Source organism: Euprymna scolopes, chromosome 34, assembly GCF_053919585.1.
Source record: "Euprymna scolopes isolate OS-2025 chromosome 34, ASM5391958v1, whole genome shotgun sequence".
NCBI classification, from domain to species: Eukaryota; Metazoa; Mollusca; class Cephalopoda; order Sepiida; family Sepiolidae; genus Euprymna; species Euprymna scolopes.
Window position 1 is genome coordinate 69608230 of NC_136515.1, and position 23589 is coordinate 69631818.

Here is a 23589-nt window from a genome sequence, read left to right on the forward strand (position 1 = left end):
TATCACCGTTTAGAAAACAAGGGAAGCAATGCAACAATGGAATGTCTCGAGAAATATGCTGGAACGACATATTTTTCATACTCATATTCACCTGGACTAAGGCTCATTACCATTGAGACGTAAGGGACTACAATGAATTAGGAACCATGTCTAGGGACACTCTAAGAAAGGGAGTTGAGCAGTAAGATGTCCGATTACTTTTACTAAAATTTCAGCATGTAAATACAGTCAAGGAAGCAGAAGACAGGAAGAGAATTCCAAAATCCAGCAGTTCAATGGAAAAAAATTTTTGAGTAGAAAGCTGTCCAGTATCATTATCAGTATTCTCTTTGATGAAGGCGTGGGATTTTGCTGTTTGTCGGAACACATTCCATTAAAATACTTGTAAACTAAGCACAGAGATGCAGCATTGTAGCGATAATACGGAAATTGAAACTTGGTTGACAGTGCAGGATATATTATATTTTTTGGACCCTCTCTAATAGAGAGAGACTAGTTGCAGGTGCACAGGCTCAAATGGGGCAACAATACTTCATGCCTGGGCGAATTGTGGCGAATTGCAGAGATACTAGCAGGCCGCACGGCGTTGCCCGGTCATAAAATACACTTAAATATGATATTTTTGTCACCTATGAATGTAGGTTTGTGCTTGTAAACATGTTTGGTAGATTACTCCTGCCTAGGTCAACTGTTTTGTTTTCAATTTTGACTCCTTACCAGCAATTTTTGCTGGCTAAAAACCAAATTCAAAGTGAGCTACAGGTCCAAGTACTCTATAGATCAAATTTCTACTCTGTAGACCAAATATCCAGATAGGAGTTTGGTAGAGATTTTCACACACACTAACAATCTCACTTATATCTATATACAGTGTATCACAAAAGTGAGCATTACCACATAGACTTAGGGTTAGTACTACGAAAAAAAACGTGTTTTGTATGACTATTCACAATGATATATTTTATACTAAATTCTGATCAGGAGCATTAACATGACTAAGATTTTGAAATAAACAAAATAGATGGATTCTTAAAACGATGTCTGGTTTGAAAAAGTGATCATTTTCCGTTAACTTTTTATGCAAAGCCGACTTTTTGTTTTCTTTGTTTATTTTTTCAAGTTGTTTACATGTAATTGCCTGAAAAATGGAGAATCACATTTTCTCGTGGATTAGTATAGGTTGCAAAATTCCAATAACTTTATTTCTTTCACAACAAAAATGTTATAATTGCGAATTGGCAAAAAAAGAAAACAAGTCGCGATAATTTGTTCAAAGTTTTCAAAGTAATCACCTAAAAATATTTCACCGTAATCGCCTAAAAAAAAGTAGAATCTAATTTTTCTGGATGCGCTAATGGTAACTAATGATCTTAAAATATACATTTGCTATTACTATTATTATTATTAGTAGTAGTAGTAGTAGTATTTCTGCATTATGTTTTTCTTTTCACTGTAAAACAAATGACTTTAATAACCGAGCAAATTTAATAATTAGGATAAGAAATATGAACATTTTTTTGACAGAGAGGAGTCACAGAATAGTTGACCCCCCACCCCTCCACGAATTTCCCATTCAAATGGTTTTCTAGGAAATTAAGGGAAGAAGGATTTTGTAAACTATTCTTTTTTTACATTGTCCTCTATGATAATCGGGTGGGTGGGTGGGGGGGGGGACATCAACATGACAGGAAGCCAAAAATTATGCCAGTGCACCAAATTTTATTCCGTTATAAAAACAACTTTCTACAAAAAAAAAATTATTTTTACATTTTTATCTAGTGAATAAACATAAAATTATATATGAAAAAACACGTTTATTATTATTTTTTTTTAAATCCAACAACGGAGCTGAAGTCGATGTTTTGCTTCTAAAACTAAATTAACTGTTTTTGATAAATCTCTATGTGGCGTACCACTAAAATATTTTTCTAAAGAATAAAATTGAATAAAGTTGATTTTTATGAGAATCTTTATACATTTATCTAGCCAATAAACATAAAATTACATATGAAAAAACATGTTTATTATTTAAAAAAAAAAAAACTCATGCACTGGGGATGAAGTTGTTTTTTTTTTTTCTTAAACAAAACTGAATTGTTTTGATAAAATTGTGTGGCGTGCTACTACAATATTTTTTCTAAAGAATAAAATTGAATAAAGTTAATTTTTACAAAAATCTTTATACATTTATCTAGCCAATAAACATAAAATTACATATGAAAAAACTAGTTTCTCCCCTCAAAGAAGTCTTACCCATTTTCTTCTCAGTGTCCGATTCCGAGCTGCTATCAAACACTAGCGACTGTTTGCATCGCCGTTTTCTCCCACCTTGTTGCACAACAGGTGATTCCATAAATGGCTCTGTTGATGTGCAGCTATCGCCATTTTTACCATCTCCGTCAACGTTTTCTGCTCCCTTCTTGCTGGATTTTTCGCTTCCCGACACATCTCTTTCCGTTCTGCTTTTATGCGCACCATTCACAGTTTGATGTGGAGAAGATTTTAACCGAGGACTTTGACGTCTCCAACTATCCAACATAGAACATGGGAAATCTGTTTTTGCGTATTCCTTGTCTGGATGTTTTGGCAGCAGCTCTGGGAACAGGCGCTTCAACTTATCAACCCACCTGTTGGGGATGTCATACTGATGAAGATTTGGTATGAGAATCTTTAGGAAGCGACAACGCATCGATTGTCTTGAATGATCAGTTATCTGAAAGCAAAGCAGAAGAAAACTATTATGTTTCTGAATTCGGGGATGACGGTTCTTCAGACTACCGTTCTCATCTTGAGTGTTATTTCATGGCCACCGGGATATAGAAGGCCTGTTAACTGAAAAATGCCTGAAGTTAATGTAGGTAAGATTTGTCAAACTGTCACTGTCAATATTATATGAGTGCATTTTTAAAATGAGCATTAAAACATGTTAAAAAAGAAAAGAAACGAACTCAATCTGATTAATAATGAAACTGAACTTTATTCAATATAAAATATAAATATTATCTACGTAAAATTACGTAATTTTAAAGTAGTTTACAATCTAATACTGATAAAATTGAATTATTCTTCAGACTACTCTTCTCATCTTAAGGGTTATTCGCACAGCCTTTCAGCAGATATAAATTCCACAAAGACCAGTGGTATATCGGATAAAGTATTAAGTTAAATTCAGTGCTAAATGACACTCTTCTGGGGGTTGAACGTTACATCTTCGTTCACAGCAAGAACATGTCTTATTACCACAACTGCAAAGAACTGTCCTATCTTCTATATTGAAAGTAAAACTGGCATGAGCGTGCTCATATCAGTGCACAATCTAGTCAAACTATAGATGGTGAAACGTTAGAAAAAAATCATCTTAACATTTGGCAAAGTACAAAATCTACTTAGCAATCTAGTGGGGAGTGTGCTCTTCTGCTCGTCACAGCTCCATTCTCACAAAAGAGGCATTGCTAGTCTTTCTCTACTCTATCAATATTAGCATCGAAAGTGCTCGTCTGAGCTTCAATCTCTGGTTCTCCCTTGATCGGTGAACAAACAAAATAATTTAGGCTATTACGTTTCTGAATTTTTGAGATGAGGATTGATAATTCGTATTATTTGGATTCTCCAGATTATTGGTCTCATCTTGATGGTTCTTCTCACAACCTTTCAGCAGATAAAAATATCACAAAGGCCAGTGGCATAACGGAAAAAATACTGAGTTAAATTCAGTTCCAAGCGAGACTTTTCTGGGGGTTGAAGGTTACATCTTCATTCACAGCAAGAACTCGTCTTATTACCACAACTGCCAACAACTTTCCTATGTTCTCCTATATGCAGAATAAAATGTTGACCTTCAGTTGACTTTCAGCAGCCTCGTAAATCTCTTGCATCTCTTATTTTGTCCATTATTTATTTGGACTACTATTCTCATCTTGAGTGTTATTCTCAAAACGTTTTGGCGGATGTAACCTTCGACTTTCTTCAGGTATATCTGACCAAACCCAAGAACCTTTCTGTCAAACTCAGGAATCTATACAGAATTTCGAATGTTCCCTTTATTTAATCCATCAGAGAAGCATGGTCTCATTTCGTCAGCCATGACTGGGTAGAAAGCTCAGGTAATTCGTAACCATGTTCTTAGTATTGCCCGTACTAAGGATTGAAACTTCAAATTCCAGAAAGTTGGAAGCTTTGAAAATTAAAACTAGAATTGTACACAAGAACCCGTAGAGAAGTGAAGAATGGATAGAGTACTAAGTAAAATTCAGTTCTAAGTTACTCTCTTCTGAAGGTTGAAGGTTCAATCCTCAATATGGGCGATTCTAAAAATCCAATTGCGAATTACTTAAGGTTTACTAAAGCAGAATATGCTAACCCAGGGTTAGTACAGATTTTCGATATCCGTTTTTCAAGGATTTCTTTGGACAAAATTCAAGTTTTCAAAAACAAAATTATATATATAACCAATGATATGATAAACCAAAAAAACTTAATTGACAATCATTTTCATTTACATAAAAAAAAAACACTATGTCTGTCAACAATCATATTTACATTCACGATTATTTTCCTCATTGTCGAATGGTCTATACTGTGTTTATTTTACTTTTAAATTTCCAATATTGTGAATACAAGAGTTATCAGGAAACTACTCGATGTTATTCTATGGAAAAATTCCACAGAAAGATAGTTTCATGATAATGGGATGTAACTAGTGTTGGGACGATTAATCAGAATCAAGAATCAGAAAAATCAACAAATTTGGAGGTATCGGAATCGGTATTGGTATCGGAATCGGAAAAATTGATGCCTATTTTCCGATGCCAAAACGATTCTTTTAATTGTCTTTTTTATTTGATTTGTTTAAAGCAAAATCGTCCATTGCTGGTAATAATGATAAAATAATAGATATTCATTGATTTTAAAATACGAGTAAAGATAAAATCTACAGCCTATTCTCCACAAGTGTATTTTAACGTTTAGGAAAATATCCGTATATTTAATGTTTTTTTTTTGTTTTTTTAAACGGAAATTAGGGAAAATAACTATAGCTAAATATTTAGAGATTTATAAAGAATCAGAATCAGAAATTTGGTACAGAATCGGTAACTGCATCGGAATCAGGAAAAATATTGGAATCGTCCCATTACTAGATGTAACCCTTATATTCACAATAATACAATGTAATTTCAAAAATGTTTTTTTATTAATACTTAAAAAATAACTTAACCCTTTATAACCTGGTGAACTAATTCGTTCAGTCGTAAATAAATATAACAGCATAAATAAAGTGGGAATTGATTGAAACACACCTTGTGCATATTAGTTCAGTATCTGGGTAGATGTCAGATACCTACAGATTGCAACTATCCATTGCTTATATTCAATATGCCTCGATCTGTCTCTGAGAGTGGAGGATTTTGTTTGTTGTCAGAAACACTTTTTTGAAGCACTAATAATAATCAAGGTAAGTTTATGAAATGCAAAAATTCTCAGTGGTAGTTTATCATGAAATTACTCAATGAACTTCATAATTTTTCCAGCTTGAAGATAGTCAAAACTAAACTTAACAAATATTTTTTTTAATCACCTACAGCATAATTCAGGTCATAAAGGGTTAATAGTATTTATTTCAGTTTTATTTTTAATGTTGCAACACAAATTTTTACTGGGTATAAAGAATACGATTTTGAAGGCATTTTCTAGATTTTCAAGGATTTTTCAAGGTAATAAATTTTTAAAGGAAATAAGACTTTCTCAAGGCAAAAGTCAAGATTCAAGTCTGTGTGAACCTTGTATTTAATTGCAATCCCATGAGAACATCCTTAGACACAAGATAAGGTTTTAATGTGGCTCAGAGAATTAATAAAAAAAAAAAATCTCATTGAATGGGAAATCAACATATATGAGAAAAATTACATTCTCTCTTTTTTTGACAAAGGAGTAACCACTTATCAAGGCCCGAAGGCCACTTGAGGATAAGGATTAATGAGTGTACAGTAGTCAATGGGACAATATTGTAGTAATCGTTAGTAGTAGAAATTTGGTAAATGGGATTACTTAAGGGGACGGCTCTGCAAGAACTTTTTTATGTTGGACTTGAAAATGACTATATTGTATTTAATTGCAATGCCATGAGGACAATGTTAGACAAGTGTTGCATCTTGAGACTGTACACACACACGAAGACACATGCAGAACAGTCTGAAACTAAAAGCACTGAGTGATGAGATGAAGCAGTCAAAACTAAGGTCAATTACTTGACCTCACAGCTGTCAGATTAAAACACCTGTGAGAGAACAGGTCAATATAAACAGGTGAGGCAGAAGAGAATAGTCAATCCAAAAACCACAGCAGCCACGAGTCGACACTCAATTGGCCACCTTCTGTTCCCCCCTTTGTCCATTGTTTGAAGCGCGCATGTGAGTCAAGAAATAATCATTTTATATTTTTCTAACATGAATTTCTGTTGCAACTTTGTTTTCTTGGCTGACGGGAAACTACTACTGTTTAACGTAGCTACATCTCACAAGGTCATGCTTTAATGTGGCTCAGAGAACTGATGTCTTTTGTTGGAATCCAGCCACTTAAGAGATGTTTTCTTTGTTTGTAAAAAAAAATATTTCATTGAATGGAAAATCAACCAATATGAGAAAATTGAAGTTCAAGTTTATGTGCAGATGCACCCCTTTCTAATATTGTTGTTAACATAAACCCACATGTTGCATGCAGATATAGTCGCAAAGGCACAAAAAAATGGGAAGAAATTCGACTCAGTTTTTCTAGTTGCAATAAAAGGCATTTATCCATGGTACTTTCCAGACAATGCATTGCATCTTATATTAAAAGTTTCTTAGTTCGCTATGTACTTAACAAAACTTTTAACCTAGTGAATTATCTAAAAACTCCCACTTGAAATTCCACACAGTTTCCTGAGTTGAGTTAAATAGAAAGATTTGCTGAGTCCAGCAAGCCGTAATTTAATCTCAGCATTTTTGAAACGGCTTTTTCTTTGTTTACTGAGGAATGTCTGACCGGTTCAAGAAGGTCCATTCTTCTATGCCATCTTTTTTTTTTTTTTTACTCACGTTCACCCGTAACAAGTCATATCACCACCTGGATGTAAGGGGCTACAATTTGGGACCATGCCTAGGAAAGATTAACAAGATGTTGGTTCATGATACTTTTAAACTTCTGCATATCAGTACAGTCAGGGAAGCGGGTAAAATGAAGAGAATTTGAAAGTTCAAAGGGAGAAACTATTAGAGTAGAAAACTTTCTGGCATTTAGGTTCCTCAACAATAAAGGGGTGTGATTTTGTTGCTAAGCCGGTTTGTCGGGGATATGTAGTCGAGGGGGCACAAGTACAACAAGTTCATCAGAGCACATTCCATTGAAATACTTGTAAAACGGGCAGAGAGATGCAATACTTCGGCGATGGAATAGGAGTTGGAGTTTAGTTGACAAAGTTCCTGATCTACATTAATGATCTTCCAAATCACATCCTTACATCATTCATAGACATTTTTGCTGATGACACTACCATCTCAGCACATCCAAGACAGTAAATGACCAAGTTCTCTCCGATTCTCTCTCCTCTGATCTTGATTACGTTGTACAATGGGGAAAGGAGTGGCTGGTTAATTTTAATGCATCTAAAACCAAGCTTCTATCTTCACATCATCAACGTTCTGATCCCCATCTGGCATCAATTAAAATGAATGGCTCTCGTCTTGGGGAGGCCTCAAGTTTGACAGGCTTCTGGGTTTGACCTTTACTCCTGATCTTAAATGGAATACGTACATCAAATCTGTTGCCAAGACCGCTGGAAAAATTGTCGGATCCTTCTATCGATCCAGTAGATATCTCACTGCTGATGCAATTCTCTATCTATATAAGAGGCAGATGCGTCCAAGTATGGAATACTGTTGCCACATATGGGCAGGAGCTGCTAGAAAAGACTTGTCCTGCCTTGATAGGGTTCAAAATAGACTTTGTGGCCTCGTGGGAGATGTCCTTTTCTCTTCGCTGCAAACTCTATCTCAATGAAGAGATGTTGCGAGTTTGTCTCTGCTTTATCGTTATTTTCATGGAAAGTGTTCGACTGAGCTTCAATCTATGGTCCCCCCTTGCCAAACTTTCACAAGAAACACTCGTCTAGCTGAAAACACGATCAATAATTCCCTCCACTCTTTATCTGTGCCTAAACCTAAACATAGATTCCATGATCAAAGATTCTTTCTTAGAACTGCACGCCTGTCGAATTGTCTTCCGTTTTCCTGCTTTCCAGCTGTCTATAATATGGTTGTCTTCAAGTCCAACGTGAACAAGTTTCTGATGAGCCGTTCCACTTAAGTTAACAAATTTACCGAACATCCATTACTATCGATTACTATATTGTCCTTTTGACTGCTGTACACTCTTTAACTCTTATCCTTGAGTGGCCTATCGGCCTTGATAAGTGGTGAAGACTGGACCCTATCCAAGAGAAAGAAACTAGTGGTAGATGCACTAGCCCATATGTGGCAGCAATACTCCCTGCATAGGCGAATGGTGACCTTGTAGAGGTACAGTATACTCTCAGGCTTGTAGTAGTTTTCTAGCATGATAGAAGGAACCTACCTTCTTTGCAGCAGCCTTGTACGTTACTTGCTGCCAGAGGCACTTTGACTAGAGAATGCCAACAGGCCTGCCCACGCACAGTTTAATAGGTCAGAGATAGTGACTTGACTTTTCACCACCTTTCGACCTTGTGTTACATCTTCCTGCAGTGAGTAGGACATAAATAAAGCCTGAAAAATGTTGTAGGTTATTATTATTATCATTTATTATCGTTAGTTTTAATTTTATCATAGTTAAATTTATTATTATCACAAGTAAAGTAAAATCGCTAACAACTTTTGCATACTAATTTTTATGTCTTGTAAAATGAAAAATGAAAAGATATATATATGTGCGTGTATGCCTCTGTGTATATATATCTCGATGTATGTGCATATGTATGTACTGCATTAGATTATGCTCTTAATATTCCATATGTTATAAAGTCTGTTTCCTTGGATAACCCCTCTCTTATTAACATGTCTGTTCTGCTCGATTATCTTGACACCTCCCATTCTACCTCTATAGACAGTTCACTTATGTTCATACTTTTACTCTGTCTAATGATTTCTTAATAACTCTTTCCCTCCACGCTTTACACTAGCAATCTTGATTACACCTGATTTTGTTCTTTTTTTTTCTTCTCTTCTTTTCTTTCCCCTTCTTTTTTCTTTTTTTCTGCCTTCACTTACAATGTTTGGAGTTTATATGTCAAATAACCTCTCTCCCTCTAAATTGTAATTTGTTTTATTTTTAAAACAAATAGAGTCTCCTTATCTTTCAATTAAGAACTGAATTTCTTCTGTGGAAGGCTAACTTTATTAAGCCACCTGACGAGGACTTGTGGTCTTAATGAACCATCTGCCTGAAACATTAGCATGCCCAGTGTCACGACTATGTAAATTTGTTTATATCAATAAAAATGTATATATTTATATATTTATTTATCTGTACTTATTTACACCTACTGATCGACTGATCTCATAGAAACATGATGTCTTTATGTACTTGCCTCGCCACAAGGGAAGAGTTTGACACAAGGTTGTTTATTAATATAGGGTTTTTTAAGCTAGTATACTGGTGATAGTTTTCATTTTTGCTGCATCATTATTTTTTCTTTTTCTTTGTGCATTGATGAATTGTTATAATTTAGTTTGTAGAAGTCTTTTTAATCTTCAAAATGTTTTTTCTTCAATTTGAAGCCTCCAATTTTATCTTACACAAGCATTTCAGCCCGGTGTTGCCCGGGTGTTTGGATGTATCTGTTAAGCAAAAAAGAAAAGTCGTAGTAGGAAGGCAGGCTCGAACCCGTACCACGAAGGAGGAAGAACAGGCAAAAAACCTGACGTATATGCTGTTACTACCACCACCAAACCGGAAGTGACATTTTTTAAAAGAGAGGATGACTTTCAAAAATATTGGCAAAAAAGTGACCCCCCCCCCCTCCGTAGAAATAGTTCCCAGTTGAAGGTGAATATATTAATGTTTTAGCCAACTTTTCGATATTTGTCATCTGAAAGGTCGGACTTTAAAACAATACTGATCTTGGTAAAATCCATCGCCTCTGTCAAATGTTTTAGGCAGACATGCAAACATACATACATACAAACATACATACATACATACATATATACATACATACATACATACATTAGTCCTCGCGCGAAAGAGCGGGACACAAAACGTTTTAAATAAGAATAACAATAACAAAGACTTTCGCTGGCGAGGACTACTATTGACCATAACCAGTTATACAGTCCTTTTGAAATTTTCATCTCTATTTTTCTCGTTATGTACTGAATATTTGTTAATGAAACCGATATGAAATATGTTCCTTATTAAATTTTAAAGATTTTCTATTCTGAAAGAAGTCTAAAAAAATTTAATCTAAAAAGTTATTTTAAAGTTTTTGTTAAAAAAAAAATTCAGATTTTCTTATTATTTAGACCTCTATTTCAAAGAGAGGGTTGCAAAAATGAATTGTGGTGTGAGGAGAAATACAAACTGAAATAGAGAGAAAGAGAGTTTTAAAACTCTCCTTCTCTCTTACATAATAATAAATTAAATAAAATATAATCTTAAAAAGATAAGATACAAGTTAGAAAAGCATTTCATCCAAAAACATTATCTTTCATCTACCAATTAATGATATAGATATAAAATTTTCAATGATTTTTTTTAAAAAGTGCAGCAGAATGTACATTACATAAATTTACTTTTTAAAAAAAATCATTGAAAATTTTATGTACATATCATTATTTGCTAAATGAAAGATCATGTTTTTAAATTGCAACAAAATATACATCACACAAAATAAATCCAAGGTAATTTTTTGATTCAATTTAAATTAAATTTTTATACCTTACTTTGTAAAATTTATAAAAGTGCACTTTGAAAATAAATAAATTTCAAATTGAATCTTGTACCTTTATTTTTAAAGCCTATAGTAAAAACATTTTGTTTAACAATTTTCATGCCTTGGATGATATTACTTTTCTAACTTGTTTATATATTGGTAACTAAAAATTTTCGACCCAAACTGATTAAAAAGTTTGCCCTATTTCTGAATACCCTTTATGTCAAATTTCAAATGTTTAGACCAGAAATTGTCTGAGGAATTTGGTAGAGACCACAGAGGTCAATTTTTTTTTAAACTTTGACCTCTATTATGACCCCTTAAAATTTATTGTTTTGGGCTCAAATCAAGTTATTAAGTTAGATCCATGTCCAAGGAACCAAATCTAAAATTTCAAGTGTTTAGACCCAAAATTGTCGGAGGAGTTTGGTAGAGTTCTCAAAAGTCAAATCGTTGAACTTTTATCCCTTAACAGCCAAATTTGTGTCCGAAAACCGAACCCAAAGATTTTTCCAAATCTCAGTATCCTGTATATCAAATTTTGAGTCTGTAGACTTAAAATTTAGAGAGTTATTGCATAGGGAAATGTACACACACAGATACACAGACACGTTCACTTTTATAGATATATAGATTTATCAAAACCCGAATCCTACTATTTTTAGGTTGCACCTAACAAGTTGATCTCTTTTCTTGGCCTTCAGGACAAGATCAAAGTGTAGTATCTGTTCTCCAGATGCTACACTTCAATTTCTTGTTCTCTGTCAGTGGAGGAGAAATCCTTCACGACTGAGACAACTTTTATTTTTGTTCCTTTTCTCCACGTTAAAAAACGACCCTGGTGTCTAACTCTGTCCCATGGGGAGGCATTGTAAATAGGAACAAGTTGATCTCTATTTTTGAGGGGGGTGGGGGGTGGGGTGGGGGTCCCAGCTTCTTTTCTCTTGCAATTAGACACCTTTGATATTATATCCCATTTGCCAAAATCTGAAAACCCAGAACATTTTCATCACTTGATTCAGGATGAACAAAAGACATTCCGATGGTGCATGAACAAAGAAAAAAGAAATGATAAAGCGATCTCACCTGTAACGTCTCCATGTCTTTCCAAAGTGACAACCCTTTGACTTCATCGTACCTGTTTTCATTCATAATATATTCTAGCATTTTCTTATCTTGCGCATGCGTAAACTTGTGGCGTTTCCTGCAACAATAAAAATTTTTTTTGGTTTGGTACTTGTACAGTTTAATCAAGACATTAAAAAATGAAAATATCGAAAAAAAAGTTCATATTGCATGCATCCGTTTTGAATTGAAGATCTAAAAATAAAAATGTCACTTAATTTGATCGAGTGTTTTTTTTTTTTTTTTACAGCGGAAAAACACGTTTTTATGAGAGCGCGTTGAAGGCAGACATCTTGGAATTTTTGTTAATTTTTATTTGGAGTTTAGAACACGCCATGGGGAGATAACTCCAGTTAAAGCGCCGACACTCCCTCCCCATCTTTAATACTAGCTTTTCTTCTTTAAACTACTTGATGAAATTATATGAAATTTTTTTTCCGGAGAACTTCATTTCCATAATGGATACGTACAATTTAAACTTTTTTTTTCGATATTTTCATTTTTTAATGTCTTGATTAAACTGTACAAGTACCTTCTTTTTAAGCATAGAACCACATTTTTATTTTTGGGTGCAAAATTTGGGATTTCATGATATAATAGGTGTATCCCCCCCTCCCCACTTCCAAGCATTTCCAGGGCTGCTGCGAAGAAGGTGCGCTCTTTCCCTACCATACTAAAAAGTTACTTACGCCTGAAAGTATCCTGTACCTCAAAAAGGACAACATTCGCCCATGTATGGAGTATTGTTGTCACATTTGGGCTGGTGCATCAGCTACTAGTCTCTCACTTCTGGTCCAAAAAAGAGTCGCCAACCTGATAGTTCCTGAACTGGGCTTCAACTCTGTCACATCAACGAAATGTTGCATCTCTCTGCCTGTTTTACAAGTATTTTAATGGTGGCTGCTTCGGCAAACTACAAGCCGACATATATACCCCTGACAAACCTGACAAGCATCAAAGTCCCACCCCTACACAGTAGAGACCCCCCCCCCCTTAATGTAAGAAAGCCTTCTACTCTAATTGTTTCTTCCCCAGAACTGCTAGACTTTGGAATTCCCTTCCGGGTTCCTGTTTCCCCGACTGTACAGACATGCAAAAGTTCAAGAATAATGTAAACAGACATCTTGCTGCTCAACTCCCTACATAGTATCCCTGCAACTTATGTCCCTGATAGTAGCCCTCTACATAAAAGTGGCACTGTGCTTTGTTTGGGGTTAAAATGCAATTTTTAAAAAAAAGTGCAGAGACTGTAATTTAATTAGCCTTACACTTTCTTCTTTTCTACATTCTTTCTCAGGCATGTTGTTGCTAGTCTCAGCCCTTTTTATAAATATTATTTTAGCATGTTCTTCAGAATTATCTGATCTATTCCCTGCCTTTTTTGTTCCAGCTTGCTTGATTCACTGATCTAGTTGTCTCCATCAATTCACTGTTTTCATACCTCATTCAAATACAGCCTTCAATTCCAGTAGCTTCTTTCCAAGAACTGCAAGCATGCGAAACTCTCTTCTTGCCCCCCTGTTTTCCTTTCTATAGACTTGATCTTTTCAAGACTAACGTCAATAGACATCTCCTGTCTTTGCAAGACTCATCTTTTGTTCTTGTTAGGTCCTCACATTGAGTTGCTTCATGCCTTGTCTCAAGCGATTTCCATTAAAAACAAGTGAATGGTCCCTCGTGAGTGCACAGTGAACGAGGCATAAATAAAATTCAGCATTTACCCCCACCCATCTCCATTTAGCCCCAACAGTCTCCAGAGGACGTCAAATCCTGGTGAAAATGAACAAACGGTCCAGTTTTAGGGTTTTTTTTAGGTTAAATTCAAGTTTCACAATATTTTTTTTTTATTAAATTGTTAGGTGGAAGCACAGAATAGTTACAAAACACCGTCCCCATGTTAAGAATGGCTTTCATAATAATAACATTATTTCAGCATGGTACCAAAAATGCACAAGTACCCATTTTCACCCCAAACAAGGCACAATGCCATTTTGATGTAGGGGGTTACTATCAGGGACATAAGTTGCAGAGATACTATGTAGGGAGTTGAGCAGCAAGATGTCTTTACCAGTAACTTCTTATTTTCGTAAGTTTTTAATAACTTACGATTGATTAATGGAACTAATTACACTTAAGCCCCCCCCCTACACACACAATGTTTTTTTGTTATCAATAATTTAAAAAACATACATATCCCAGAAAACCTGCTTAGCAACAAAATCACACCCCTTCACTGTTGAGGTCCCTAAATGCCTGAAAGCTTTTTACTTTAATAGTTTCTTTCCTCGAACAGCTAGACTTTGGAATTCCTTTCCTGCTACCTGCTTCCCTGACTGTACTGAAATGCAGAAGTTTAAATGTAACGTAAACCAACATCTTGTTAATCTATCTCATGATGGTCCCAAATAGTAACCCCTTATGTCCAAGTGGTGATATGACTTGTTAGGGGTAGACGTTAGTAAGAAAATAAAATAATATCACCGAGTGTTTTATTTGATCATTTTTATTCATTTTATGTTTAATTTTACTTTCAACTAGAACCCAAATACCAAACCTTAGAAATATAGTTACACCTTTCCCCAATATCAAACATGGCAAGTTATACACCTAAAGAAAGTCGGAGGTTACATTGCGCAAATAACACTCAAGATGAGAACATTAGTCTAAGTAAACTAATAATACAAGACTTTAATTGTTTATGTGCTAAGTCACCAGCCGGAGATACTTCTTTTTTTTTAACGGCCACAGAACAAAGAATTTGTCAGACATAGTGCTACAGTATCAGCTATCTTCAACACTAAAGTTAAAGTTATAAGGTTTTTAGAAACATTTTCAGTCAAAAACAAGACAATGTAGAAAATCTGTATTATTTGAACTCTTTGCGCTAGTGCACTTACTGATCCGCGCTATTTTTAAAATCATATTTCCAAGTTTAATTAAAGTTTTATGGGTTTTTTTTTTTTATTATTCAGTTGTAAAGTTAAAGTATTGAATAGGTACAAAACACCCTCCCCTCCCCATGTTAAGAATGGCTTTTTAAATAATAACGTTATTTCAGCACGGATCAATAAGTGCACTAGTACCGAACTCTTCATACTTCTGTTCTCATCTTAAGCGTGATTTTCACAACGTTTCGGTCGATGTAATCTCCGACCTTCTTCAGGTGTATCTGATGTAACGCAGAAATGTTTCTGCCGAACTCGGGAATCTGCACAGAAAATCTTTAATCTTTAATTATTTCAGGGGAGAGGGGATAGCATGCTCTCATTCCATCAGCCATGACTGGATTGAGATTCTAAGCAATTCGCAATTGTATTTTTTCGGTTGCCCACGCTGACGATTGGACCTTATACCTGAAGAAGGTCAGGCGTAACATCGGCAGAAACATTGTGAAAATAACATTTAAGATGAGAACAGTAGTCCAAATAATACAATTAACCAATCCTCATCTCAAAAATTCACAAACATAATGTAGACATTGATGGAATTAATCCTTCACAAAAATTAAAATAAAAGAAAACTTACTTCTTTGGTTTCTTTGATTTGATTGGCTGGAATTCAGGCTGCTCCGGACAGGAAATATCCGAAATGTCACTCAGGCTCTCTTCATCTTTGCTCTGAGAGCGCAAGTTAATTCGTTGCTTTTTCAACATTCTGGTGTCAAGTGGAAAACATATGAAATGGACGAACAAGTTTAAAATCAATCATCTTCTATATACAAGGGGTGTTGCAAAAGTAATACCTTTTATTTTTTTTTTCTGATCCCAATATGATCTCATAGTGCAAAGTCATTCATTTAATTATTATATCAATCAATTCAATTAATTTATTTTGCCCTTAACTTATCAGAAGAAAAAGCACTTGAGATTTGAAATCTAGACTTTTGGCATAAATTTGTGTGTGTGTGTATATATATATATATATATATATATATATATATATATATAAATGAAATGCTAGTATATATATATAAAAATGGAAATTCTGAGTTATATTATATAGAATTACAACAAAATTTATTGTTTGACAAAGGAATACAAATAATTATTAAAATTATATATATATATATATATATATATATATATATATACTAGATTTTCAGCCTGGCGTTGTCCGTGTGTTTGGCGGTGTATGTTGAGCAGAAAAAAAAAAAAAAAAAAAGTGGTAGTAGGAAAGCAGGCTTGAGCCCGTACCACAAAGGTGGAAAAGAATGGGAAAAAAAACTGGACGTCTTTGCTGTTACAACCACCCCCAAACCGGAAGTGATGTAGGTTTAAATTAAGGCAAGACAATCGAAAGGAGTGGATGACCTTTGAAAATATCAGCGAAAAATCGATTCTCCCCCTGTAGAAAAGTGCCCAGTTGAAGGTGAAGATGTTAATGTTTTTTGCCAATTTTTTCATATTTGTCGTCTGAAAGATCGAGCTTCAAAATGATACTGATCTTGTAAAAATCCGTCAACTCTGTCGAAAGTTTTAGGTAAACATGCAAACATACATTTATATATTGGTAACTAAAAGTTTTCAACCTAAACCGATGAAAAAGCTTGCTCTATCTCTGAATACCCTTTATGTCAAATTTCAAATGTTTAAACCAGAAATTGTCTGAGTAATTTGGTAGAGACCGCAGAGGTCAAATTTTTAAAAAATCTTGACCCCTATTATGACCCCTTGACATTTATTGTTTGGGGCTCAAATCAAGTTATTAAGTTAGATCCATGTTCAAGGAACCTATATCTAAAATTTCAAGTGTTTAGACCCAAAATTGTCTAATAAGATAAAAAAAAATAAGGCGTTTGGTAAAGTTCTAAAAGCTCAAATCAGTGAACTTTGACCCCTTAATAGCCAAATTTGCGGCTGAAAATCGATTACACAGACTTTCCCAAATCTCAGTAACCTGTATATCAAATTTTGAGTCTGTAGACTTAAAATTGACAGAGTTATTGTGTAGAGAAATGTACACACAAACACACACACACAGACACATTCACTTTTATCGATATATATATATATATTAGTAGCCTGGCAAGGCCACAGGGGAGACAACCGAAGCAGCAAAACTGAAGCTGGCCTGCAGGACACTATATATAAAAATGTAGGCAAATTCGAGCATATTTTATTGGCTTGCAACTGTAGGTTCTTTTTTACCAATTGTCATAAAATTTTAACCATAGGATTGTATTATAATCTTCAAAAAGCCTGCAAATTTTCATGTAGTTTCGTACCATAGAACCAAAGATATGAGCATTTCAATATTCAATTTGGCTACCATTATATATATATTTCCCCAAACCTCTGGACTTGATGGAGGAGAGACTAAAACTTGCTGCTATGGTTTCAAATAATCTGAAATAACAGCAAGGGGAGACTTGATTCCAAATATTTCTCATACGTTATATTTCCCCTATATTGGAAATAGGGTACAATTATAAATATCTCCAGTATCAAATAATCCTTATACACTATGAAATTTACTTTATGTATGAAAACCAAAGAGGGGAAATATAACATATGAGAAATATTTGGTATCAAGTCTCCCCTTGCTGTTATTTCATATCATTTGTAACCATAGCATCAAGTTTTAGTTTCCTCTCCATCAAGGCCAGAGGTTTTAAGGAAATATTAGATATTTTGTAATTCATATGCAAAACTAGGAAAACAAATGACTATGATGGAAACGGTTTATGGCTGTAAGAAAAGTGCCAAAAATAGGCTCTGAATGATGGATGATATCCTAAATGTGCGATTCTAAGGGCAAAGGTCACATAGCCCACTACACAATTCAGGTCATTAGTTTTTCAACGAGCCTTTATTTGTTAAATTCTGATCAATAGTTGCTGAGATTTTGATTCCATTAGATAAATAAAAAGATTAAAGCAACAATCCGGGATGTTGAAATGCAAGCAATTTATTGGACAGTAGTCAGAGTTTGTTTAAGCTGTGCTTGGGCAGTATACCGTGGTCTATAACAAACGCATTTCCGGTGAAAACATTATCACGTATTAACATGTTATGTCAAAATTAGTATAAATTACAAATATTACGAAAAAATGATCCAGTAGACGTGCTGCATCTATTTTTTACAAAAAATCATAGAGACAATTTTCTATTTTTCGTGATGGCGGATTTTAAGGAAAGCAAGGGAGATAAGTCAGTCAGTCATACAAAATTGGTTGCAGAACTCTTCCACGTTAAAACATACGATAAAACTCGATAATTCGATAAATTCCATTTTTACTTGTAATTTTTGGAATTTATAAAAATTTCAACATGACATGTCCATCCACCCATCCATTCATAGCCTTGAGCCCCTGGGGTGGGGCATAGGCCATCTACAACTTTTGTAGATGCTTTTGTAGCGACTGAGTTCTTTTTACGGGGTGAGGGTGCTGGCCCCACACCCAACCTTCCCAGAAAGCACACACAACGCCTAGAATTCCCAAATGGTCACCCATCTGGTACTGGCCAGGATCAACGTTGCTTAACTTCAGTGATCTGGCGAGAACCAGTGTGCGAATGTGATTGTATCGTACATAACATGACATGTAAGCACGTAATAATGATTTCACCTGAAATGCGTTGGTAATAAACGTCACCAATGTAAACATGCACTAAAAAAATGTTAAGATCTAGAGTTATCTCCCTTCTTTATTTGTTTACATATTGGCCATGCCCCCCCCCCCGCCCCCAATCAGAGACGATTAAACTTGGTAGAACTGTTTTGAATTGAATTAATTTTGGGAGAATTCAACAGAGAAGTCAAAGACACAAATAAATAATGTAAAAACTTCTGCTGAAATAAGCAGGCTCTTCATTGGAAGGTTTGTCCGCCTACAGATTTGTTTGAATCAATTAAATTGCATGTTATAACAAACTGCCGAGAATGTTCTTGGCAACAAAATTATCCTTTCAACTCACCAGAATTCAAAAAGACGGAGCATTGTATGGACTCAAATTCTCACTCGAAGCAGCAAAATTACTTTGTTACTTTAAGACGTTTTAATGCCGAAATGTGAGGCGAAATATTATCGTTTGCAAACGCCAGTGCCCTTATGTTGAGCAAATTTTTATATTTAGCACGATGTTGTGCTCCATAAATTAACTGACTTTCTTCATTACTATTAATGTCTGTCAAAGACAAAATTATGGTCTACTGTTTGACCTGCCTTGTCTGCCATTGGACTGAATCAAAAAGGACACCACGAGGCTACCAGACTTGTAGCATCCATCTTGGAAGATATCTCTCAACTTTTCAACCCACGCAGTTCTTTGTCAGCGGACTTTTCTACCCAGCCTTCATCGAAGACAAACTATTATCCCTTCGGGGACGTTACCAGGCCACAGTGGCAGATAGCTGAAGATACCGCATCCTTTGCAATATAAATCTTTTTGCCTTAATAAAATTTACGTTGAAGTTTAAAAGGTGAGCCTGTTGTAATTTCTGATTGGTTTTCTTCCATTCTGCCAAGGGCGAAAGCCTATGTGAGGATTTTCTCGCAATAACAAATGAATGTTACCAAAGGCAAGATAATTTACTCTTCTACCTACCTGGTTAAGTCGTGTATGTTTTAATATATTTTGAAGCTTTTATTCGGTTCGAAAAAGAACTAGTGCCGAGTTCGTAAGTCAAACCGATAACATCTCCAGACCAGAACATGCATTCGTAGAGTCAATAATGGCTCAAAAGTCTAAAATAAACAAAACACTGATAGAAATCGACCCAATAAGTCTTATTGGATCGATTTCTATCATGTTTTGTTTATTTTTGTAGTTTTCAGTCATTATTGGTTCTCCAAAGAAGGTTATCCCTCCCCATACCTTCAAATTAAATTATGAAAGCAATAAAGGGAAACTGAGCCCACCCACCCTCTCACTCACACACACACACACACATACACACACACAAGAAGCGAGAAATAGAAATGACCCACGCCCATGTAAAAGATAAAAAAATAAAATAAATAAAAACTTTCCTTTGCGCAGATGGGGCTCCCCAACGGTGAATCCTGCCCCCACCAAAAAAAAAAAAAAATTAACAAGACTAAGTTGATTTGTTTTCGAAAATGAGACCAAATTCGCTTGTAAACAACAATATTCAAAATGGCGATTAGTCAATTTATAAGGAACATATCGGAAAAATGGCAAGTTTGCATTTGGTGTTCCAGGCTACAAATACCCTGCAATCTTCCCCCTCTACTTAAAAACATCTATGAAAAATGTAATTTTCCCTGATTTTAAATTACTGTTAATTATAAATAACTTTCTCAGTGAATTTTTGTAATTTTGGATACAATGTGCATGTGCACTGGTTGTCCATTATTCCGAAAGCTGTTCTTAACATGCGGAGGTTGAAAAATAAGAAAATGTCTTTCGGAATAAACACCCTCAACCTTCCCATGTTATGAACGGCTTTCGGAATAAACACTCTTTGCAGGTTGGACAACCAGTGCACATTGACCCTATTTTCGACATGACTATTACGTAATATTGTTTTGTTTTTTTTATTAAAAGGACATATTTTTTTTAAAAAATTGATCTGTCGCTGCTCTTTGTACAAGCATCGAAATTTTTTTCCCTAAAGCTGTCCGCCTGTAGAACTCTGTTCCGCTAGTCTGCTTTCCAGCTGACTCGCCGTCTTCGAATCCAACGTAAACAAGTTCTTACTAAACCGCCCTCTCTCTTAAATAATCTAATTATACCAGATTTCCACCACAAGCGATTACTACGCTACTGTTACCGTACACACATTAACCCTCATCCTCGAGTGGCCTCTGGGCCTTGATATATAAAAAAGGACAGCTTATGACAACAACCATATATATGTGTGTGTGTGTGTGCGTGTGGTACTTGTGCGTTTTTGGTACCGTGCTGAAATAGTAACGTTATTATTTTGAAAGCCATTCTTAACATAGGGAGGTGACAGTGTTTCGTAACTATTTTGTGGTTCCACCTAATAATTTAATAAAAAACAAAAAAAGATATCCTGAAGGGAATGTAACCTAGAAAAAAAAACTATTTAAAAACAGAACGATACCAAAAATGGATAAGCGCTATAATAATTATTCTAGTAAATAATTATATATATATATATATATATATATATATATATATATATCACGTTTTGAAATTAATGCGGAAATCCATTTCAGTAATTTTCAAAAAATACGTATTGAGAAATTAGTGAAAAGGTACTAGTACATAGAGTGATCCGCCCGGACGTAAATAATAACGTTATTATTTAAAAAGGCAAAAAGCCATTCTTAACATGGGGAGGGGAGGGTGTTTTGTACCTATTCTATACTTCAACCTTACAATTGAATAAAAAAAAAACATATCATAAAACTTTAATTAAACTCGGAAATACGATTTTAAAAAATAGCGCGGATCACTCTCTGCACTAGCACCGTGAAAAGTTTTGTTTAAAATATTTTCTTGAGAGAAAATTAAATAAATATCCAAACAAAATTTAGCAGTTTAATTGTTTTGTGTTGTTTTTTTTTTTTGTTTTTTTTTAAATATGCGAAGAAAACAACGACATCCGATGAAAAAAAAACAATAACATCAAATAAGTTGAACGAAACGTGTCATGTTTTACAAAATTATGAAGCAAAACATTTTAAAAAAAATGAATTTCGAAAGTTTTCGTTTCAATAAAATAAAAATAAAAATTAAACAGAGTCGATATGTTACAACGATCGAGTTTGTTGTTTACTAAACAAAAATCCTGCTTCAAAATAACTTCTTTTTTCTTGCCCGGCTAAATCGAAAGTTGAAAACGAAATACTTACCCTATTTTCGTTTCATCCCATTTAAGGACGCGCGGGGAAAAAAATAAATGAAGAAAAACACGAAAGAGTTTCATTAAAAAAAGGGGGAGATAATTCAGAAAGACGAAAGGAGCTAAATCTGTTGCATGCAAGGGAGATAACTTAGAGTTTTACCTAGGGGAGATAACTTCATTTCAGGTAAAGGAATCAAAAGTGACGTAATAATCAAATAATGTAAGATACAGATAACACAAGGCAACAATTTTTTACTTTTTGAATGTTGTCTAGATTTCTACAACTGATTTAGGGTATATTTGCCCTGCTGGACCAGAAAATGGCATCCGTTTCTCTTCATTAGATCAGGTTTTTGTGCTAACTTGATTTGAAAAAAAAAAAAAATCAGATCTTGTGACAAAATCGATTACATTTTTTTTATCGTCTGATTTTTGTCAACATATATCATCCTAAATATGCTTTTAAGAAGAAAAACATTTTTTTGCTAACAACATATATTGATTAGCTTATAGAAACATCAATAACTGTAAACTCAATGTTGACACTTGGTAAAGGTAAGTACATGTAAAGTGCATGTAGTTTCAACATAAGTCAAACTTCAGGGCTTGAACTTCCGTTTCTTTGAACTCATGGAATTCTCAGCATCAGGTAGGTCTTTCTTCAGATTCGAACAGTACGACTGCGTCCCAGTGACCGTTATACCTGGTCTCCATCTCTTTCAGGTCCTAATAGAATTTTTCCGTCTGCCTGTCAATCACTGTACCCAGGTTCTTGGGAAACCATTCCATATGTAAAAATAAGCAATGCATCTTGATTCTTATGTTGCAGCCCAGGTTTCTGAAAGCAGTTAGAATGTTGTTGACAAGTTCCGCATAGTTTCTGGTCATATTGTTGCCAAGAAAGTTCTTCACAACTAGAAGAAATGCCTTTCGTGCTTCCAGTTCTACTTTGTTCATTGAGTTTTCGAACTCTGGATCTCTTATGAGTTGATTTATCTGGGGATTGTGATAGATGCTAGCTTTCATCTTCTCCATTGTCAATCCTAGAAAAGGCTGGCATAAGTATATGAAACAGTCACCATACTTGTCCCGAGCTTTGGTGAACCGCTTGATTAAGCCAAGGTTTATGTGCAGTGGTGGAAAGAGTATTCTGTCTCTGTGTCCACCAGAGGGTTGTTGATAATGTTCCTGTCTTTGCAAGGTACAAATTTCTTTCTTTAGTTTTGCTCAACCAATTTTATATTTCACTACACCAATTTTTGGAAAATTTTGAGGTTTTATGACTTTAAATTGATGTCTTTTCAACGTAATCATTCAGGACTATCGGACCTGAATACTTCTTGTCATTAAAATAATTATTTGACATAGCCTTTTTTTTTCACATTTACTCCTAACAAGGTATATCGCCACTTGGACATAATGAGCTTCTATATGGGACCATGCCTAGGAAAGATTAAGAAGATGCTGGTTTATGTTACATTTAAACTCCTACATATCAGTACAATAAGAGAAGCAATTAGCAGGAAGGGAATTCAAAAGTCTAGCTGTGGAAGGCAGAAAGTATTAGGCATTTAGGGACCTCAATAGTGAAGGGGTGTGATATTGTTGCTAAGCTGGTTTGTCGTGGCAATCTTGTTTTTCACAGATGGTGAGGGGGCGTCAGGGGAGATAACTTCAATCACCATTTAAAAATGTAAAGATTATTTTGAAATATGGGCAGAAAAAATACAGAGATTATTTTT

At 34.7% G+C, this 23589-nt stretch overlaps 1 protein-coding gene across 2 annotated transcripts in view; it reads right to left on the reverse strand.

Annotated features, from left to right (window-relative positions):
- The window catches only part of LOC145259278 (uncharacterized), a 63551-nt gene extending 41567 nt beyond the window's left edge, over positions 1 to 21984 (reverse strand). For both annotated transcript variants that reach the window (XM_080117140.1, XM_080117141.1), the window contains exons 1-4: positions 21855 to 21984; positions 15593 to 15721; positions 12029 to 12146; positions 2254 to 2713 (exon numbers count right to left, since the gene is read on the reverse strand). In XM_080117140.1, coding sequence (XP_079973266.1) covers positions 2254 to 2713; positions 12029 to 12146; positions 15593 to 15721; positions 21855 to 21928 — 781 coding nt within the window. In that variant the 5' untranslated portion in view covers positions 21929 to 21984. The remainder of the gene's footprint in view (positions 1 to 2253; positions 2714 to 12028; positions 12147 to 15592; positions 15722 to 21854) is intronic.
- Positions 21985 to 23589: the final 1605 nt, after the last annotated feature.